General features: G+C 41.4%; 1 protein-coding gene and 7 non-coding genes across 9 annotated transcripts; all 8 read left to right on the top strand.

Moving 5' to 3' along the window:
* Nucleotides 1–221: 221 nt before the first annotated feature.
* LOC117443316 (U7 small nuclear RNA) lies at nt 222–278 on the top strand. The gene has a single exon (XR_004551660.1). It is a non-coding gene; the product is annotated as a U7 small nuclear RNA (small nuclear RNA).
* A 737-nt stretch (nt 279–1,015) lies between these two features.
* Nucleotides 1,016–1,072, top strand: LOC117443311 (U7 small nuclear RNA). Its single transcript, XR_004551655.1, has one exon. It is a non-coding gene; the product is annotated as a U7 small nuclear RNA (small nuclear RNA).
* Nucleotides 1,073–2,275: 1,203 nt separating this feature from the next.
* On the top strand, nt 2,276–2,332 carry LOC117443317 (U7 small nuclear RNA). The gene has a single exon (XR_004551661.1). It is a non-coding gene; the product is annotated as a U7 small nuclear RNA (small nuclear RNA).
* Nucleotides 2,333–3,071: 739 nt separating this feature from the next.
* LOC117443314 (U7 small nuclear RNA) lies at nt 3,072–3,128 on the top strand. The gene has a single exon (XR_004551658.1). It is a non-coding gene; the product is annotated as a U7 small nuclear RNA (small nuclear RNA).
* Nucleotides 3,129–4,329: 1,201 nt separating this feature from the next.
* Nucleotides 4,330–4,386, top strand: LOC117443312 (U7 small nuclear RNA). Its single transcript, XR_004551656.1, has one exon. It is a non-coding gene; the product is annotated as a U7 small nuclear RNA (small nuclear RNA).
* A 708-nt stretch (nt 4,387–5,094) lies between these two features.
* Nucleotides 5,095–5,151, top strand: LOC117443315 (U7 small nuclear RNA). The gene has a single exon (XR_004551659.1). It is a non-coding gene; the product is annotated as a U7 small nuclear RNA (small nuclear RNA).
* Nucleotides 5,152–6,307: 1,156 nt separating this feature from the next.
* LOC117443313 (U7 small nuclear RNA) lies at nt 6,308–6,364 on the top strand. The gene has a single exon (XR_004551657.1). It is a non-coding gene; the product is annotated as a U7 small nuclear RNA (small nuclear RNA).
* A 2,328-nt stretch (nt 6,365–8,692) lies between these two features.
* On the top strand, nt 8,693–20,528 carry cryzl1 (crystallin, zeta (quinone reductase)-like 1). 2 transcript variants are annotated; one of them, XM_034079281.2, is made up of 13 exons: nt 8,693–8,901; nt 10,115–10,192; nt 10,365–10,437; nt 11,264–11,308; nt 11,794–11,862; nt 13,025–13,158; nt 16,500–16,611; nt 16,832–16,852; nt 17,296–17,394; nt 18,398–18,510; nt 19,288–19,393; nt 19,477–19,522; nt 20,309–20,528. In XM_034079281.2, exons 1-13 carry the CDS (start codon nt 8,842–8,844, stop codon nt 20,403–20,405), a joined length of 1,053 nt encoding a protein of 350 aa, XP_033935172.1. In that variant the 5' UTR covers nt 8,693–8,841; the 3' UTR covers nt 20,406–20,528. The 2 variants fall into 2 exon arrangements, with proteins under 2 accessions (XP_033935172.1, XP_033935173.1); XM_034079282.2 differs by lacking the exon at nt 16,832–16,852.
* The last annotated feature ends 652 nt before the right edge of the window (nt 20,529–21,180 follow it).

Consider the following 21,180-nt stretch of genomic DNA (forward strand, 5'->3'; position numbering starts at 1 on the left):
CAAAATAAAGAAATGTTTGCACGTGTGAGTTTTGTATTCTACTAATTCCCTTTCTGTTTTTAACTGTTACGTTTGAGGAGTTTGAAGAAATATAGGCCTACATACAGTACATGCTGTGATTGTGTTGTTTGGTGTATTACAGAGAGTGGTTACAACATCACACCATAACAAGAAGGTGTATATGTGTTGTACCAGTACTGTCAGACGTCCAGTCCACCAGTAGGATTTAAAGCTTTTTAGATATTTCTCAAGCAGGTTTCTCTTAAAGAGAAGCCCCCACATGTTGTAAAAGGAAATATCCACCATACAATAAATATGGATGAATTCAACCTGATGTAAGCCTAGTATATGTAATACTCATTTAGTAACTCTGATTCAAAATATCTGTAAGTAGTGTTTTACTGGAGGTTATTTTTATCATTCTTTCAAAGGCTGTTCAAAAGTCAACTTTAGCAAGCTTAAATAGAATACCATGACAAAGCCTTTCATTCAAAGCAGGCGTGGCAAACTCAAGGCCCGGGGGCCAAATCCGGCCCGCGACTTCATTTTCTGTGGCCCCATAAGAGCTTGCAAAGAATATAATATGTTTATTATACGATTACATGCTACTTTACAGAAGCACGTTGCCCATAAACTACATATCCCACAATGCATTTCAAAATATGCTTTTTTTCTCAGAATTAGATTTTTTTTTCAAAATGACTTTATTTTCAAAATGTTACTTTTCCCCCCAAAATGCTTCCACCTGTGTGTGTTTAATACAAGGGGGGGAAGTCGTGTGTCCAATAGTTATCAAAATAAAGAAATATCTTCACATGTAAGTTTTGTATTTCATCATGTTAAATACCTTTCTGTTGTTAACTGTTGACCTTGAGGAGTTTGAAGTGATGTACATACAGTACATGTTGTGATGTGTTGTTGTTTGTTGTGTTACAGTGAGTGGTTACAACATCACACCGTAACAGAAGGGTATAGATGTGTTGTCCAACTACCCTCAGACGTCCATGTTAACAGCAGGAATCAAAGCTTTTTAGATATTTCTCTAGCAGGTTTCTCTTAAAGAGAAGCCCCCACATGTTGTCAAAAGAAAATAACAAATCTATGTGCAAGGAATAACTTCACTACATCATTATGTAATATTAGTTTAGTAGCACTGATGCAAAATATATCTGTACTGTAAATCGTATTTACAAGTCTTTCAAAGGCTGTTAAATAGTTCACTTTAGCAAGATTAAACAGATCACAGAAGAAGACCATGCAAAATACTTTAATTTAAAGGAAAATATCACGGATAGATTAGCATTTAAAAAAAGTTGAATATGTTAACTGAACTTCTTTTTTGGATATGAAGTGCTGAAGTATTATCAGCTACATATACTAAAAGCTGAGGTGGGAGAAGTACTTATATTTTGTACTTTAGTAAAAGTAGAATTACCAAAGTGTAGGAATACTCTGTTACAGTAAAAGTCCTGCGTTAAAAATGTACTTAAAGTACCAAAACTAAAAGTAGTCGTTGTGCAGATTGGTCCATTTCAGAATAATATATATATATGTTTTATAATGATTGATCATGAAAGTGTTCTCAAAGCTGGTGAAGGTGCAGCTAGTCTGAAGTACTTTGTAGACTGCAGGGTAGCTGGTGAAGGTGCAGCTAGTCTGAAGTACTTTGTAGACTGCAGGGTAGCTGGTGAAGGTGCAGCTAGTCTGAAGTACTTTGTAGACTGCAGGGTAGCTGGTGAAGGTGCAGCTAGTCTGAAGTACTTTGTAGACTGCAGGGTAGCTGGTGAAGGTGCAGCTAGTCTGAAGTACTTTGTAGACTGCAGGGTAGCTGGTGGATTTACTCCAGGTGGAACTACAGTCTGATTCAACACTTGATTAGATTTCACATCATTCATCCACATCTGTGAAGTAACTAAAGGTGTTAAATACGTGTAGTGGAGTAAAAGTACATGGTGTACCTCTGAACTGAAGTGGAGTAGAAGTACAAAGTAGTATAAAATGGAAATACTCAAGTTTCAGTGGGAGACATTGTGGGTCCAGTAGTACAACTTTATCAAAATAAAGAAATGTTTGCACGTGTGAGTTTTGTATTCTACTAATTCCCTTTCTGTTTTTAACTGTTACGTTTGAGGAGTTTGAAGAAATATAGGCCTACATACAGTACATGCTGTGATTGTGTTGTTTGTTGTATTACAGAGAGTGGTTACAACATCACACCATAACAAGAAGGTGTATATTTGTTGTACCAGTGCTGTCAGACGTCCAGTCCACCAGTAGGATTTAAAGCTTTTTAGATATTTCTCAAGCAGGTTTCTCTTAAAGAGAAGCCCCCACATGTTGTAAAAGGAAATATCCACCATACAATAAATATGGATGAATTCAACCTGATGTAAGCCTAGTATATGTAATACTCATTTAGTAACTCTGATTCAAAATATCTGTAAGTAGTGTTTTACTGGAGGTTATTTTTATCATTCTTTCAAAGGCTGTTCAAAAGTCAACTTTAGCAAGCTTAAATAGAATACCATGACAAAGCCTTTCATTCAAAGCAGGCGTGGCAAACTCAAGGCCCGGGGGCCAAATCCGGCCCGCGACTTCATTTTCTGTGGCCCCATAAGAGCTTGCAAAGAATATAATATGTTTATTATACGATTACATGCTACTTTACAGAAGCACGTTGCCCATAAACTACATATCCCACAATGCATTTCAAAATATGCTTTTTTTCTCAGAATTAGATTTTTTTTTCAAAATGACTTTATTTTCAAAATGTTACTTTTCCCCCCAAAATGCTTCCACCTGTGTGTGTTTAATACAAGGGGGGGGAAGTCGTGTGTCCAATAGTTATCAAAATAAAGAAATATCTTCACATGTAAGTTTTGTATTTCATCATGTTAAATACCTTTCTGTTGTTAACTGTTGACCTTTGAGGAGTTTGAAGTGATGTACATACAGTACATGTTGTGATGTGTTGTTGTTTGTTGTGTTACAGTGAGTGGTTACAACATCACACCGTAACAGAAGGGTATAGATGTGTTGTCCAACTACCCTCAGACGTCCATGTTAACAGCAGGAATCAAAGCTTTTTAGATATTTCTCTAGCAGGTTTCTCTTAAAGAGAAGCCCCCACATGTTGTCAAAAGAAAATAACAAATCTATGTGCAAGGAATAACTTCACTAGATCATTATGTAATATTAGTTTAGTAGCACTGATGCAAAATATATCTGTACTGTAAATCGTATTTACAAGTCTTTCAAAGGCTGTTAAATAGTTCACTTTAGCAAGATTAAACAGATCACAGAAGAAGACCATGAAAAATACTTTCATTTAAAGGAAAATATCACGGATAGATTAGCATTTAAAAAAAGTTGAATATGTTAACTGAACTTCTTTTTTGGATATGAAGTGCTGAAGTATTATCAGCTACATATACTAAAAGCTGAGGTGGGAGAAGTACTTATATTTTGTATTTGAGTAAAAGTAGAATTACCAAAGTGTAGGAATACTCTGTTACAGTAAAAGTCCTGCATTAAAAATGTACTTAAAGTACCAAAACTAAAAGTAGTCGTTGTGCAGATTGGTCCATTTCAGAATAATATATATGATATGTTTTATAATGATTGATCAAAGTGTTCTCAAAGCTGGTGAAGGTGCAGCTAGTCTGAAGTACTTTGTAGACTGCAGGGTAGCTGGTGAAGGTGCAGCTAGTCTGAAGTACTTTGTAGACTGCAGGGTAGCTGGTGAAGGTGCAGCTAGTCTGAAGTACTTTGTAGACTGCAGGGTAGCTGGTGAAGGTGCAGCTAGTCTGAAGTACTTTGTAGACTGCAGGGTAGCTGGTGAAGGTGCAGCTAGTCTGAAGTACTTTGTAGACTGCAGGGTAGCTGGTGGATTTACTCCAGGTGGAACTACAGTCTGATTTAACACTTGGTTAGATTTCACATCATTCATCCACATCTGTGAAGTAACTAAAGGTGTTAAATACGTGTAGTGGAGGAAAAGTACATGGTGTACCTCTGAACTGAAGTGGAGTAGAAGTACAAAGTAGTATAAAATGGAAATACTCACGTTTCAGTGGGAGACATTGTGGGTCCAGTAGTACAACTTTATCAAAATAAAGAAATATTTGCACGTGTGAGTTTTGTATTCTACTAATTCCCTTTCTGTTTTTAACTGTTACGTTTGAGGAGTTTGAAGAAATATAGGCCTACATACAGTACATGCTGTGATTGTGTTGTTTGGTGTATTACAGAGAGTGGTTACAACATCACACCATAACAAGAAGGTGTATATTTGTTGTACCAGTACTGTCAGACGTCCAGTCCACCAGTAGGATTTAAAGCTTTTTAGATATTTCTCAAGCAGGTTTCTCTTAAAGAGAAGCCCCCACATGTTGTAAAAGGAAATATCCACCATACAATAAATATGGATGAATTCAACCTGATGTAACACTGATTCAAAATATCTGTAAGTAGTGTTTTACTGGAGGTTATTTTTATCATTCTTTCAAAGGCTGTTCAAAAGTCAACTTTAGCAAGCTTAAATAGAATACCATGACAAAGCCTTTCATTCAAAGCAGGCGTGGCAAACTCAAGGCCCGGGGGCCAAATCCGGCCCGCGACTTCATTTTCTGTGGCCCCATAAGAGCTTGCAAAGAATATAATATGTTTATTATACGATTACATGCTACTTTACAGAAGCACGTTGCCCATAAACTACATATCCCACAATGCATTTCAAAATATGCTTTTTTTCTCAGAATTAGATTTTTTTTCAAAATGACTTTATTTTCAAAATGTTACTTTTCCCCCCAAAATGCTTCCACCTGTGTGTGTTTAATACAAGGGGGGGAAGTCGTGTGTCCAATAGTTATCAAAATAAAGAAATATCTTCACATGTAAGTTTTGTATTTCATCATGTTAAATACCTTTCTGTTGTTAACTGTTGACCTTTGAGGAGTTTGAAGTGATGTACATACAGTACATGTTGTGATGTGTTGTTGTTTGTTGTGTTACAGTGAGTGGTTACAACATCACACCGTAACAGAAGGGTATAGATGTGTTGTCCAACTACCCTCAGACGTCCATGTTAACAGCAGGAATCAAAGCTTTTTAGATATTTCTCTAGCAGGTTTCTCTTAAAGAGAAGCCCCCACATGTTGTCAAAAGAAAATAACAAATCTATGTGCAAGGAATAACTTCACTACATCATTATGTAATATTAGTTTAGTAGCACTGATGCAAAATATATCTGTACTGTAAATCGTATTTACAAGTCTTTCAAAGGCTGTTAAATAGTCCACTTTAGCAAGATTAAACAGATCACAGAAGAATACCATGCAAAATACTTTAATTTAAAGGAAAATATCACGGATAGATTAGCATTTAAAAAAAGTTGAATATGTTAACTGAACTTCTTTTTTGGATATGAAGTGCTGAAGTATTATCAGCTACATATACTAAAAGCTGAGGTGGGAGAAGTACTTATATTTTGTACTTTAGTAAAAGTAGAATTACCAAAGTGTAGGAATACTCTGTTACAGTAAAAGTCCTGCGTTAAAAATGTACTTAAAGTACCAAAACTAAAAGTAGTCGTTGTGCAGATTGGTCCATTTCAGAATAATATATATGATATGTTTTATAATGATTGATCATGAAAGTGTTCTCAAAGCTGGTGAAGGTGCAGCTAGTCTGAAGTACTTTGTAGACTGCAGGGTAGCTGGTGAAGGTGCAGCTAGTCTGAAGTACTTTGTAGACTGCAGGGTAGCTGGTGAAGGTGCAGCTAGTCTGAAGTACTTTGTAGACTGCAGGGTAGCTGGTGAAGGTGCAGCTAGTCTGAAGTACTTTGTAGACTGCAGGGTAGCTGGTGGATTTACTCCAGGTGGAACTAAAGTCTGATTCAACACTAGATTAGATTTCACATCATTCATCCACATCTGTGAAGTAACTAAAGGTATTAAATACATGTAGTGGAGGAAAAGTACATGATGTACCTCTGAACTGAAGTGGAGTAGAAGTACAAAGTAGCATAAAATGGAAATACTCAAGTTTCAGTGGGAGACATTGTGGGTCCAGTAGTACAACTTTATCAAAATAAAGAAATATTTGCACGTGTGAGTTTTGTATTCTACTAATTCCCTTTCTGTTTTTAACTGTTACGTTTGAGGAGTTTGAAGAAATATAGGCCGACATACAGTACATGCTGTGATTGTGTTGTTTGTTGTATTACAGTGAGTGGTTACAACATCACACCATAACAAGAAGGTGTATATTTGTTGTACCAGTGCTGTCAGACGTCCAGTCCACCAGTAGGATTTAAAGCTTTTTAGATATTTCTCAAGCAGGTTTCTCTTAAAGAGAAGCCCCCACATGTTGTAAAAGGAAATATCCACCATACAAAAAATATGGATGAATTCAACCTGATGTAAGCCTAGTATATGTAATACTCATTTAGTAACTCTGATTCAAAATATCTGTAAGTAGTGTTTTACTGGAGGTTATTTTTATCATTCTTTCAAAGGCTGTTCAAAAGTCAACTTTAGCAAGCTTAAAGGTGGGGTAGGTACATTTCAGAAACCGGCTCGAGATACACTTTTTGTTATATTCCATGGAATGCTCTTAACATCCCGATAGCAATGAATATCTGAAGTGCTTTAACAAAAAATCCATAAAAAAATGTCATCTGTAGAAGCCGTGGTACTGTAAAAAGTACAACCAATCCGTTTAGCCGCGGATTGGACGGCCTACCTGCCTGTCAGCCTTCCATCGGGGCACACACTTATCTCGTGCCCTCATTGGTCATGTGCGCGTTCGTCTGTGTTGGAGGCGGGGCTCTATAAGGAAGTGGCAGATTTTCTCCGGTTGTGTATTTTCAAATTCTAGCGATCTCGAGCCGGTTTCTCAAACTTACCTACCCCACCTTTAAATAGAATACCATGACAAAGCTTTTCATTCAAAGCAGGCGTGTCAAACTCAAGGCCCGGAGGCCAAATCCACATAAAAACTTCATTTTATGTGGCCCCATAACGCCCCGTCTACACTACAGGCATCGAAAAATGCTTTCAGCTCTTCGCCCATTCATTTGAATGGGGTGACGTAGAAGATTTTTAAACTTCGCCGAACTGCATTGTGGGGAGCATGGCATGGCTTTGCAAGCATCACGAGCATCGAAAGTTGAACAATGTTCAACTTTTGAGGCTCGATGCTTGGCATCAGCCAATCAAATCCCGCGTAAGCAAATATGACAGTACAAGCGCTAGCCAATCAAACCGCGTGTATGCTGGGAGAGACTACGGAGGTCATTTCCTCATATTCCAAAAAATGGAGCGGTAGTGAATCACCCGGTGCTGTATGATCAGTCTCTGTTCATCTACCGGATACAAACCGGAGGAGCCAGGCATGGAGGGAGGTGGCAGAGACAGTGGGTGGAACTGGTAGGTTTTCGCCTGTTTGGGGAGTTTATATCCAGTTTACTTCGTTTTAACATTGCTATTGCTTTGTATGTCGGGGGCGGGCGGAAGATTCCTGATTGGTTGTTTGTCGCCTTGGGCGCGAGAAATCGCCAAGCCTCAGACACGCCCAGCTTCAAGATTTTTTGATGCCTGTAGTGTAGACGGGCCGTAAGAGATTGAAAAGAATATAATATGTTTATTATACGGTTACATGCTACTTTACAGAAGCACGTTGCCCATAAACTACATGTCCCACAATGCATCTCAAATGTGACTTTTTTCTCAGAATTTTACTTTTTTTCTTCAAAATGACTTTATTTTCAAAATGTTACTTTCCCCCCAAAATGTCACTTTTTTCAACATTTCCTCTGTGTAAAGAGACTCTGATACCGATTTGTTGGCTTGTGTAACCACTAGCCAATCAGCAACCAAGGTAACCCGCCGTCCCCCTCCCCGAAACCTTATCACCTGAATCTCCTCCTAGAGCACTAATAGGCGCTTTCACACCGGAGGTACTTTCCTGGAGAGAAAAAAGTTCCAATTTATGATTGGGCGAACTAAGTGCTGGGAACTAAGTATGGCAAAGTACTTGGTGTGAAAGCGGCTCACCAACCAAGGTCCCCCCCCCCCCCTATCACCTGAATCTCCTCCGAGAGCACCATTGTGTTCTTTCTAACCAAATAGAGGGCGTGGGGAGGGGCTCCTTATGTTCATCTAAAGTAACAGACAGAGAATCAGCACTTTGGAAACAGGGCTGAACAGAGGGGATTATGGGTAATGCTGCAATGATTTGTTTGGTGTTTCAGCCAATCAGAGACAGGTTCTGTATATATCTGAGACCTGTGATATATTGATGAAAAACAGTATAATAGGGGACCTGTAACAGCAACAACAAAAGAGTAGGAAACATATCTGCTCTTACAGATTAAGCGTTATGTTTTTTTAGAAACCTTAATAACCCAAATGCATTAAAACCTTCAATATAAATGTTTGAATTCATTATCAATTTGGTTTGGGTTCGAATCGCGAGCATGGCAGCACATTTCAGCCCCCATCAGATGGATTTGTTTCCATTTTGTTTAACTTGTGCTTATGTGCAATATAACATTTGGTTTGTATGTTGTTGTGTACAAGTATGTTTGTAATAAATATTACTTCAAATGTCGTAATCCTTAAAATCCCATAGAGGGCGATGTTGTCATTTTAACACTGCAAGAAACCACCAATGTAAACAACGAAGAAGAAGAGATCAGCTGACTCAAGCCAGTCAGTTAGCAGCAACTGGGAAGTAGCTGTGTTTCAAACGGGAAAAGACATGACAGATACATGAAAAGGGATTATTATCAAGCGGATTTTAATATTTTGTTGCATAAATTAAATTGGGTGAAATATCATGAAGGGTTTGTACTGCAGAGCCGGAGTTGCTGAGCCCAAATTCGTTATCCAGGAAATGGTGAGTGTGTGTGTTAGTGTGTGTGTGTGTGTGTGTGTGTGTGCGTGTGTGTGTGTGTGTGTGTGTTTGGGTCTGTCTGTGCAAGTGCATACTTTACTTAAGCTTGGTATTATAAGCCACATTTCACATTATTACACACTAAATCCTAAACGCAAAGGAAACTGACAGGCATGTGAGAAACTGTGGCTCCACCTGCAGACGCTGCTGGGCATTATTATTATTGACAACAACTTCAAAAACATAGTCGACAATAATTTTCTATATATTTGTTAACTATCTAATTTGCAGTCCACTGTTTAGCAGTCATGGGGCATTGTTTATTACATGGTTTAGGAAGGAAATGCATCAATAATGTTTATCAAATGCATTAGGGCTGCACGATTTGGAAGAAAAATGCGATTATTTTGAGTGATATTGCAGTTACCATATAGCAGGGATTGGTCACATAGTTGCATCACTGTTCTCAACACATTAAACATTATATTAAATTATTATGGTGTTATATAGGATCTGTTCCAAACAAATATTGTATGCCAGGATGTATCTGCAGCTTCACAATACCTCAAATAGTATTTCACATATTGTATATTCAGGCTTTAACAAGTGTGCTTCCTGCAATTTGAATATCGACCCAAACCATATCGCAATTTCAAAATAACATGGATTAAGTGCCCACAAATGCATGCTTACAGTAATGTCCATAATCTGGCAACCTGTCTATATGTACCTTTCTCTATATTAGAAACGATGTGTGTCGGTGTGTGTGTGTGTGTGTGTGTTAAATTAAATTATTGGTTTTAAAAAGGATCAAGGGACTGTGTGCGGCCATATCAATCCGCAGAAAGAAGTCCGGTCAACTGTGGACAACTAACATGAGTTTCCTCCATCAGAAGCATGGAATATACTTTTTTAATATTCATTTTTATATCTGTGGTGGAGAGCACGAAACTATGGATTCATGATGGCTAAACTGTGGCTAAACAGTAAAGAAGAGAAGGAAAGAGGTTAAAAGACAGCTGGACGTCAGAGAAATCACCAGAAGAAGACAGACAGGAAGTAAACACTAACGGGAACACAGGGCCTTTCTTATTTCTCTAATTTCCCCTCCTCCGTCCTCCGGTAGTCACCCGGAAATGGATTTCAGTGTGTGTGTGTGTGTGTGTGTGTCTCTGTCTCTCTGGGTGACGGTTTGTGTTAATCTGTTTCTCTCCAGGTTCTTCCAGATGTGTTGGGCTGCCACCTGGTCAGAGTGCAGGTTAAAGCGTGTGGACTCAGCCCTCTGGACCTCAAGGTACTGAAGTCAAACATGATGTCAAAATGAATGTGACCATGGCTTCACATTCTCAGAAAATAACCAAACGGTAGAACAGAAAGCTGCGAATCAAGACACCATAGAAACTTTATTTTGCTGCTTATATTGAGGAGTCAAAACTTTCAAATAATCCCTGATGGTTTTCCTGCAGCTGCTCAACGACGTGGGGATCCAGAGAGATTTAATTCCTGTCGGCAGAGAGGTGTCCGGCGTCGTCCTGCAAGGTAACACCGACACAGATTCTCTGCTGACGGGGCAGAAATAAACCATGTGACTAATGGCGCGTTTCCACTGCAGGCCTCGCTCGGTTTGGGTAGGCCTTATTAGGCCCGGCTCACTTTATGCTGCGCTTCCATTACAGTTTAGGAACTGGGGTAGTTGCTATAGTAACGCAGTGTAGGCGGAGCCGTGACGTCATCTTCAATGAGCGCTCCAAAAAACAACACAGCCGTTAGCTCTTAGCACTCAGAGCTCACAGCTCTTCATATCTGTTCAGAAACTAGACAGAAGTTAAACAAGTCCAAACCACAGACTGCCTGTGTCATGGTGAATACAGTCGCTGCTTTATTTATGTCTGTCGGCCGTTGTTGTGAGTGAGGACGGTCGGAGCATATATAACGTCAGCTTAGCCGATCTCCATTCAGAAAACACGCATTCTAAAAGGTGTTTCTCTGCCGTCTGTCTGCAGACTTGTCAAAGCGTTAATTCATGGTTTTTACTAACCGGTATCAGTGTGTTGTTACTTCGGCATCATTTAGAAACGTGTATTACAATTAAATCACAAATATGTTCATCTTGTTGTAGCCGCCTTGCCAGCGATTCTCTCTCTAGTTTAGCATACTCAGCCCGACTCAGCCTGGTTGTTCCTGGCTCTAGAACCACGATTTAGTCGGGCCAGAAAAAAGGTGAAAAAGTCGCCCCGGGCCAAAACTAGGCCAAGTGGAAACGCAACCAAAAACCGGCCCCGCACGGCTCGGCGCGCTTAAAGTGAGCTCCCTGCTGCCGTGGAAACGTGTGTTCACTAACCTTTGGTCAATGTTTGTCCTGCAGTGGGAGCCAAGGTGTCTTTCTTCCAGCCGCAGGATGAAGTTGTAGGTAAGACCATTTTAATTTATACATTTTAGCAGCTGCATTCTGACACATGTGAAGAGCATGACTAATGATAACTAATACAATAACAATACTGAGTGATTTTTCATGTTTATTTTCACATTTTGGATTATTTTTAAATCCAGAGATTGGGACCTCAAGCTCTTTTGTCCAAACCAATATGAAATATAATCTGCTGCAGCATTGTGAGAGATGTTCACAAAAAGCCACCTCTTGGCTCGATTACATATTTGTTTGCTTATGTTTGATATTATAATGTAGGTGTATGAATGCTGTCCCAATTGTTCTTTACTTTTATTTAATGTGTCCATTTCTAGCCAGTACAAGCAGACATAAGCAACATAGCATTAAACAGCAGAACATTGTACGGTTCGTTTGCACCAGTTAAATAAATAGGAACACGTGTAAAGAAATCTCACCCCAAGAGTGTTTTGTTTATTTGGGATCTATTATATTTTCTCTCTTCTCAGGTATTCTGCCGCTGGACTCGCCCTGCTCTGGACTCTGTGAGCTCATCGACATCGATGAACACTATTTAGGTAAAGTCCACCAACATATCATCTATCACATTAAAGAGGACCTATCATGCAAAATGCACTTTTTGATGTCTTCTCTCCATCAACATGTGTGTCGGGGAACTCACGCAGCGTCAGGAAATAAAACCCTCTCTCTTTTCCTCCGTACCCAAATCTCTAAAAACGGGGAACAACGGAGCTGATCCAGATGTGCGTCCGATATGACGTGACATCTGAAATGTGGACCCACGGGCCAATCAGAAACGTTGCTATCAGAAACAATGCCCGACTGTTTTGGACGTAATATGGTCGGTGTTCACATTAGCATGGCTAACACTCAGAGCTAACCTGTGCTGGAGAGCATGTGTGTGAAGAAGCAGGAAGTAAAAAGGAACTCACCTTGTGGTGTAACCGGCAAGAGAGAAAGCCTTTGAGCTCCAGACTGTTTCAGATCCGTGATAATCCATGATATGGCGTTTCATCACGGCAGCATTTAGTTTAGACGGTAGCTGCCGGGTCCCGCATGAGCTCAGACCCTCCTCTTTAAAGCTTTATTCCCAAATCAGCACTTTTGAAACAGGAAGTGAAACAGAGGGATATGAGGCATGGCTAGAATGATCTGTTTGGTATTTGGAGCAAAACACTTCATAGACATCTTTTTTATATTTTTGTATTTATCTGAGACCCATGCTATTGCCTAAAGATAGCTTGATAGGTGAGCTTTAAAGGAAAGCAGCATTAAATACAGCCTTGAGCCTTTCATATCATATCTAACACAACTTGCTGCACTGACACAAAACAAGCAAAGGCAGTACACACACGCTGCTGTGTTAATGAGAGGTTGTTTTAGGAGTATTTTTATTGCAATAGATCAGTGCTTCTCAAAGTGTGGGCCGCGGACCTCTGGTGGTCCGTGAGCGCCCCCTAGTGGTCCGTGAGTATATTGGTAACATTTCACATTTGAAATACATTTAAGTTTTCCGCACTCAGTTTAAAGAAAGCAGAATTGGTAAAATGACCTGAAGTGCACAACATTTTCCTTTCCTTTCCAGTTTCTTGACTTAATTTTGCAGACATTCAAATGCTGCGATTGTAGAAAACCGTTTGCTGAAGAATCATAAATCATAAAACAAAGAAACCTGTTAAACAGATGAACTAAATGTGTGTTTCCGTCTTTATTCTGCAGTCCAGAAGCCGGAGAAGTTGAGCCCGGTGTGTGTTGCCGGAGCGCTGCGTGACGGCCTCTCTGCTTACACTGCGCTACACACACACGCTCGCATGGCAGCCGGACACACACTCCTGGTCCTGGATGGAGGCAGCGTACGTAAACAAGACAAACAGTCCCCTCTTCTTCATGTCTCTTCTACATCAACATGTGTCCCCTCTTCTCCATGTCTCTTCTACATCAACATGTGTCCCCTCTTCTTCATGTCTCTTCCACATCAACATGTGTCCCCTCTGCTTCATGTCTCTTCTACATCAACATGTGTCCCCTCTTCTTCATGTCTCTTCTACATCAACATGTGTCCCCTCTTCTCCATGTCTCTTCTACATCAACATGTGTCCCCTCTTCTTCATGTCTCTTCTACATCAACATGTGTCCCCTCTTCTCCATGTCTCTTCTACATCAACATGTGTCCCCTCTTCTCCATGTCTCTTCTACATCAACATGTGTCCCCTCTTCTCCATGTCTCTTCTACATCAACATGTGTCCCCTCTTCTTCATGTCTCTTCTACATCAACATGTGTCCCCTCTTCTTCATGTCTCTTCTACATCAACATGTGTCCCCTCTTCTTCATGTCTCTTCTACATCAACATGTGTCCCCTCTTCTTCATGTCTCTTCTACATCAACATGTGTCCCCTCTTCTTCATGTCTCTTCTACATCAACATGTGTCCCCTCTTCTTCATGTCTCTTCTACATCAACATGTGTCCCCTCTTCTCCATGTCTCTTCTACATCAACATGTGTCCCCTCTTCTTCATGTCTCTTCTACATCAACATGTGTCCCCTCTTCTCCATGTCTCTTCTACATCAACATGTGTCCCCTCTTCTCCATGTCTCTTCTACATCAACATGTGTCCCCTCTTCTCCATGTCTCTTCTACATCAACATGTGTCCCCTCTTCTTCATGTCTCTTCTACATCAACATGTGTCCCCTCTTCTTCATGTCTCTTCTACATCAACATGTGTCCCCTCTTCTTCATGTCTCTTCTACATCAACATGTGTCCCCTCTTCTTCATGTCTCTTCTACATCAACATGTGTCCCCTCTTCTTCATGTCTCTTCTACATCAACATGTGTCCCCTCTTCTTCATCAACATGTGTCCCCTCTTCCTCATGTCTCTTCTACATCAACATGTGTCCCCTCTTCTTCATGTCTCTTCTACATCAACATGTGTCCCCTCTTCTTCATGTCTCTTCTACATCAACATGTGTCCCCTCTTCTTCATGTCTCTTCTACATCAACATGTGTCCCCTCTTCTTCATGTCTCTTCTACATCAACATGTGTCCCCTCTTCTTCATGTCTCTTCTACATCAACATGTGTCCCCTCTTCTCCATGTCTCTTCTACATCAACATGTGTCCCCTCTTCTCCATGTCTCTTCTACATCAACATGTGTCCCCTCTTCTTCATGTCTCTTCTACATCAACATGTGTCCCCTCTTCTTCATGTCTCTTCTACATCAACATGTGTCCCCTCTTCTTCATGTCTCTTCTACATCAACATGTGTCCCCTCTTCTTCATCAACATGTGTCCCCCTCTTCCTCATGTCTCTTCTACATCAACATGTGTCCCCTCTTCTTCATGTCTCTTCCACATCAACATGTGTCCCCTCTTCTCCATGTCTCTTCCGCATCAACATGTGTCCCCTCTTCTCCATGTCTCTTCTACATCAACATGTGTCCCCTCTTCTTCATGTCTCTTCTACATCAACATGTGTCCCCTCTTCTTCATGTCTCTTCTACATCAACATGTGTCCCCTCTTCTCCATGTCTCTTCTACATCAACATGTGTCCCCTCTTCTCCATGTCTCTTCTACATCAGCATGTGTCCCCTCTTCTTCATGTCTCTTCTACATCAACATGTGTCCCCTCTTCTTCATGTCTCTTCTACATCAACATGTGTCCCCTCTTCTTCATGTCTCTTCTACATCAACATGTGTCCCCTCTTCTTCATGTCTCTTCTACATCAACATGTGTCCCCTCTTCTTCATGTCTCTTCTACATCAACATGTGTCCCCTCTTCTTCATGTCTCTTCTACATCAACATGTGTCCCCTCTTCTTCATGTCTCTTCTACATCAACACGTGTCCCCTCTTCTTCATGTCTCTTCTACATCAACATGTGTCCCCTCTTCTTCATGTCTCTTCTACATCAACACGTGTCCCCTCTTCTTCATGTCTCTTCTACATCAACATGTGTCCCCTCTTCTTCATGTCTCTTCTACATCAACATGTGTCCCCTCTTCTTCATGTCTCTTCTACATCATCATGTGTCCCCTCTTCTTCATGTCTCTTCTACATCATGTGTCCCCTCTTCTTCATGTCTCTTCCACATCAACATGTGTCCCCTCTTCTCCACGTCTCTTCTACATCAACATGTGTCCCCTCTTCTTCATGTCTCTTCTACATCAACACGTGTCCCCTCTTCTTCATGTCTCTTCTACATCAACATGTGTCCCCTCTTCTTCATATCTCTTCTACATCAACATGTGTCCCCTCTTCCTCATGTCTCTTCTACATCAACATGTGTCCCCTCTTCTTCATGTCTCTTCTACATCAACATGTGTCCCCTCTTCTTCATATCTCTTCTACATCAACATGTGTCCCCTCTTCCTCATGTCTCTTCTACATCAACATGTGTCCCCTCTTCTTCATGTCTCTTCTACATCAACATGTGTCCCCTCTTCTCCATGTCTCTTCTACATCAACATGTGTCCCCTCTTCTTCACGTCTCTTCTACATCAACATGTGTCCTCTCTTCTTCATGTCTCTTCTACATCACCATGTGTCTCCTCTTCTTCATGTCTCTTCTACATCAACATGTGTCCCCTCTTCTTCATGTCTCTTCTACATCAACATGTGTCCCCTCTTCTTCATGTCTCTTCTACATCAACATGTGTCCCCTCTTCTTCATGTCTCTTCTACATCAACATGTGTCCCCTCTGTGGAAAGAGACTCTGAAAATTTCAGGAACAAAGATTTTCTCTCTTTTTGATCCATTTCTATAAAAACCTGTCTGAAAATGAGCTGATCAGATTTTGGCCACTTTATGATGTCATAACGATGTGTTGTCTTGTGTAGCCATTAGCCAATCAGCAACCAAGGTAACCCCCCCCCCCCCCTTATCACCTGAATCTCCTCTAGAGCGCCATTGAGTTCTTTGTAACCAGACCTCTCTCAGAGGGGCGTGGGGAGGGGCTCCTTATGTTCATCTAAAGTATCAGACTGAGAATCAGCACTTTGGAAACAGGGCTGAAACAGAGGGGATTATGGGTAATGCTGCAATGATCCGTTTGGTGTTTCAGCCAATCAGAGACAGGCTGTGGATATATCTGAGACCTGTGATATATTGATGAAAAATAGTGTAATAGAAGACCTTTAAACAAAGTAAAACATATGAATACGTTTATTCCCCTTGTCCCGCTCCCTCCTCAGTCTTTTGGCCTCATGTGCATCCAGTTGGCGTGTTACCACGGAGTGAAGGTCTTTACAACCTCACACACAGCAGAAGAACACACATTCCTGGAGCAGCTTCGACCCAGCGTGGGTACGTACAGGCCAACATCGTGATGACTGCCGTTCACTTACTAAACACTTCTTTAAATCCCTAACGGAAATGAAAACCCAATCACAATAATGAATTATCCACAAATCAGACCTGAGCGCTTTGCTTTTATGATCAGGCTCTTTCCCTCTTGATATAAAAATATTTCCATCTTTTTTCCGTCTTCTTCTGATCGTTTCCTCGCCGCTCCGCCTTTCCTCAGGTGTTCAGGACCCGTTAGTAGGTGAGATCTTTTCCTTCTGTCTCTCTTCCTGAACTACAGGCTTGTTTGCTTCGCTAATCTCCTCCTTCCTGCACTAAAAGGCAGCTCAATACGATCTTATTTTCTAAATCCCCAATGATTCCTGTGCGCTGTAAATCACCAGTTTATCAGATGTATTGTTTTTGTAATAATATTTTACAATTTTTTAAAAAAGATTTAACGATAATTTGACGTTTGTCACCCAAAGACCTTCCGATTTGAGTAAATGTTGTAAAAGGGAGAATTAAAAAAATGTCGCCACCACGTGGAGAACATTGGAATTGCAGCCACTGCAACTTAAACGAGCTTCCATGAGATGTTCTGCTGATAGGATCTGAATGGCAGGTTTTTGTTTCATTGCGTTATGATCCGTGTGTGTGTGTGTGTGTGTGTGTGTGTGTGTGTCTGTGTGTGTGTGTGTGAAGCAAAGGTGATCCCCGTGTATAAAGACCAATCGGAGCTGCTGTCCGTGGTCATGGAGGAGACGGGAGGACTGGGAGTGGACATCGTCATCGACTCTGGAGGTAAACGCATGATGAGCACCTGGAAGGTTTAACATCCTGCTGATCATGATCTTTAAAGAAAATGGTTTGATTGCCTTTGTTGTATTTTTATTATTTAATATTTTCTTAACATTTGAGAAAGGATAATGGTGTCTCTGTGTGTGTGTCTCTGTCTCTCTCTGTGTGTGTGTGTGTGTGTGTGTGTGTGTGTGTGTGTCTCTGTCTCTCTCTGTGTGTGTGTCTCTGTCTCTCTCTGTGTGTGTGTGTGTGTGTGGTCTCTCTCTGTGTGTGTGTGTCTCTCTCGGTGTCTCTCTCTGTGTGTGTGTGTGTGTGTGTCTCTCTCGGTGTCTCTCTCTGTGTGTGTGTGTGTGTCTCTCTCGGTGTCTCTCTCTGTGTGTGTGTCTCTCTCTGTGTGTGTGTGTGTGTGCGTGTGTCTCTCTCTGTGTGTGTGTGTGTGTGTGTGTGTGTGTGTGTGTGTGTGTGTGTGTGTGTGTCTGACTGTCTCTGTGTGTGTGTCTGTGTCTCTCTCTCTATGTGTGTGCGTGTGTCTCTCTCGGTGTGTGTGTGTGTGTGTGTCTCTCTGTCTGTGTCTCTCTGTGTGTGTGTGTGTGTGTGTGTGTGTGTGTGTGTGTGTGTCTCTCTCTCTCTGTGTGTGTGTGTCTCTCTCTCTGTGTGTCTCTGTGTGTGTGTCTCTCTCTCTCTCTCTGTGTGTGTGTCTCTCTCTCTGTGTGTCTCTGTCTGTGTGTGTGTGTGTGTGTGTGTGTGTGTCTCTCTCTCTCTCTGTGTATGTGTGTGTGTGTCTCTCTCTCTGTGTGTGTGTGTGTGTGTCTCTCGGTGTCTCTCTCTGTGTGTGTCTCTGTCTGTGTGTGTCTCTGTCTCTCTCGGTGTCTCTCTCTGTGTGTGTGTCTCTCTCTCTGTGTGTGTCTCTGTCTCTCTCTGTGTGTGTGTCTCTGTCTCTCTCTGTGTGTGTCTCTCTCTGTGTGTGTGTCTCTGTCTCTCTCTCTCTCTCTGTCTGTGTTCACAGTGCGTCTTCAAGAGAAAGAGTCCGATGAGACGAAGCTCCTCCCACACAAACATGACCTCATCAGTGTGCTGGGAGTGGGGGGGCACTGGGTCACTTCCCACACAGAGCTGCAGGTGAGTCCCAGTAGACATCAGCCATCACACCGTCCCTCTCGGCTCTGCCCTGATCACGTGGTGCAGGAACGAGTCAGCGTGTTTCCACATCCGGCCCTTCTCCGAGGGGTCTGGTTAGATGCCTTAATGTGGTGCGTGGCTCACACAAATACATGTTAACATTATCTTCCACCTATGTTTCTATAAAGGGAAGATTAGTTGACCTGCTTTGATACATGCTCTGATGGAACGACTGTATGCTGTTAACAAACCCAATAAAAACATAACACTGCAATAGATAACGCACTCGTGACTAGTTTCTAAAACAAAGTGTCGAAAGACAACAGAGGTTTCAGGGGACATTAAATGTTAATACGTCGAGCGTGCATGATGACATTAAAAGCAGGGATATCATATGAGTATATGGGTACAAGTATTACTGTTACTATTCTTTATTCCCTTATCTATACATTTTCTTTTAATATTATCTTCTATATTACTTTACTTTTACCTATACAGGTATCTATCTTATTTAGTTAGTTATTTATTTATTTTACTAGCTAGGACCGGGAGGGAGGGAAAGGGGGAAAATAAATAAAAATATTGACTGTATAAATGTAAACTCATTGTGCCTGACTCAAGAAAAAAAAGTTTAAAAAAAAAAAGCAGGGATATCACCAACAAACCTGCAGAGCTGAACATTTGAGAGGAAACGTTTTATTGCACTGATCTTGTATTTGGAAAGCTACAATTGGTCTTGAATTGTCTCGTGTCTCGCTGCTCTGGGTGTTCTCACAGTTGGACCCTCCAGATTGCCGACTGCTGCATTTGAAATCGGCCTCTCTGACGTTCCTCAACCACGAGGTGTGGACGGCTTCGTCCGCCCAGCAGGGACGATACCTGCGTATCCTCTGACACTGTGTGAAGTCACTCATAACGTGCACATCCTCAGGTTCATGAAGTCCCTCCTTAACAGACCTGGGTCAGATATCCTGAAGGACATCGTGGAGAAGATGTCCACTGGAGTCCTCAGGTAAATAACTCAGTTTATCCACGGCTAGATACTGGAGTCAGACACGTGTGAGCTTTTAAGACGATGTTTAAATACAAGGACGTTCAAACGTACCATAAGAACATATGAATTTCAGTTCAGTATTGTCGGGTAATGCTGCCACACAAAGCAGGTATCTTTCCCGTCTCTTGTGACAGGTGTTAATTATCCTCCTTATTATTTTCCTCTAAAGCAGGGGTTCTCAAAGTGCGGCCCGCGGGCCAATGGCGGCCCTCGGAAATGTTTCTGGCGGCCCGCGATAGTTAACGTGACACGCTGAAATGCATGCGTTATATTTTAATCCTCCATGGTCGTATCTAGTAAGAATTAGAATGGAATTTAAGAATGGTAAAACTGCGCCCCCTGGGTTGTCATTCTTAAATTATGAATGACAGCTTGTGGAAAGTGAGACTACTGGTTGCATGGCAACTAGGCATCTCGCGAGTTGCGGTAATTGGTTAAATAAAGAAAGGATTTGTTTTGGAATTATTTTAGGATTTTCTTGGGCGGCCCTCAATCCAATATTGGGAACCTACATTGGCCCTCACTCATCAAAACTTTGAGAACCCCTGCTCTAAAGTAACAGACAGAGAATCAGCACTTTGGAAACAGGGCTGAAACAGAGGGGATTATGGGTAATGCTGCAATGATCTGTTTGGTGTTTCAGCCAATCAGAGACAGGCTCTGGATATATCTGAGACCTGTGATGCATTGATGAGAAACAGTATATTAGGAGACCTTTAAATCTAAAGGTGTTTGTCTCCGCAGACCTCGGCCTGAGGAGGCCGTCCCTCTCTACGAAGCCACGGTTACCATGGAGACCGTGCAGCGCCACCAGAAGAAAAAGGCCGTTGTTCAACTCTGACCAAATTCATGTAAAATGTACATGCGCTAAAACTCACAGGAATCACTTCACATCCGCAGTTTCATCAGCTGTTTGTAATGTACAACTTTCATACTAAATAAACCAACGACAAGTCTCACAATACTGCTTTTAAAAGTGTTTCTATCATTAATAATGATCTTATTGTGTTTTCGAAGAGAAAATAGTCCGTTCCTCTGCGTACAAACAGCTGGAAGTGCAGCTACAGCAACGTAACTTAAACAACGGCAGCTTTGATCGAGGTTTTCTGTAAATAGTCTTTTCATAGTTTATTTTCTATTAACCAGAATGTAAACACTGCGGAGCCCACACTGTGGCCTTTCTCATTTCTCTAACTCCCCTCCTCGAGACTTAGTCTTAGGGGAGCCGAGGAGAGAGGAGGGGAAGCAGCAGGCGCCGTTAGAGAAATGAGAACTCTTCTCCTCTGAGCGGTCATTTTAAAGAGGCGTCCATTAATGATGACAGGAGGCACAGCCTCTGTCTGACGGACAGATGTGTTCATGACCACTTATATACTTTTAATTCATTGTTATTTTTTAAAAGTTTCATTTACAAGTATTAAAAGTAAGCATGGGACACCAAACCAACTGAGACCTGTCTGTCCACCGCACACACACACACACACCACACACACACACACACACACACACACACACACACACACACACACACACACACACACACACACACACACCACACACACACCACACACACCACACACACACACACACACACACACACACACACACACCACACA

Source organism: Pseudochaenichthys georgianus, unplaced genomic scaffold (assembly GCF_902827115.2).
Source record: "Pseudochaenichthys georgianus unplaced genomic scaffold, fPseGeo1.2 scaffold_581_arrow_ctg1, whole genome shotgun sequence".
Taxonomy (NCBI): Eukaryota; Metazoa; Chordata; class Actinopteri; order Perciformes; family Channichthyidae; genus Pseudochaenichthys; species Pseudochaenichthys georgianus.

What these genes read in the sequence shown, in the direction of transcription:
- cryzl1 (XM_034079281.2), top strand. Translation starts at nt 8,842, where the DNA reads ATGAAGGGTTTGTACTGCAGAGCCGGAGTTGCTGAGCCCAAATTCGTT. An exon ending in TGTTCAGGACCCGTTAGTAG is followed by an intron (nt 16,853 to 17,295) that starts GTGAGATCTTTT and finishes GTGTGTGTGAAG; the next exon opens with CAAAGGTGATCCCCGTGTAT. An exon ending in CCAGCAGGGACGATACCTGC is followed by an intron (nt 19,394 to 19,476) that starts GTATCCTCTGAC and finishes GACCTGGGTCAG; the next exon opens with ATATCCTGAAGGACATCGTG.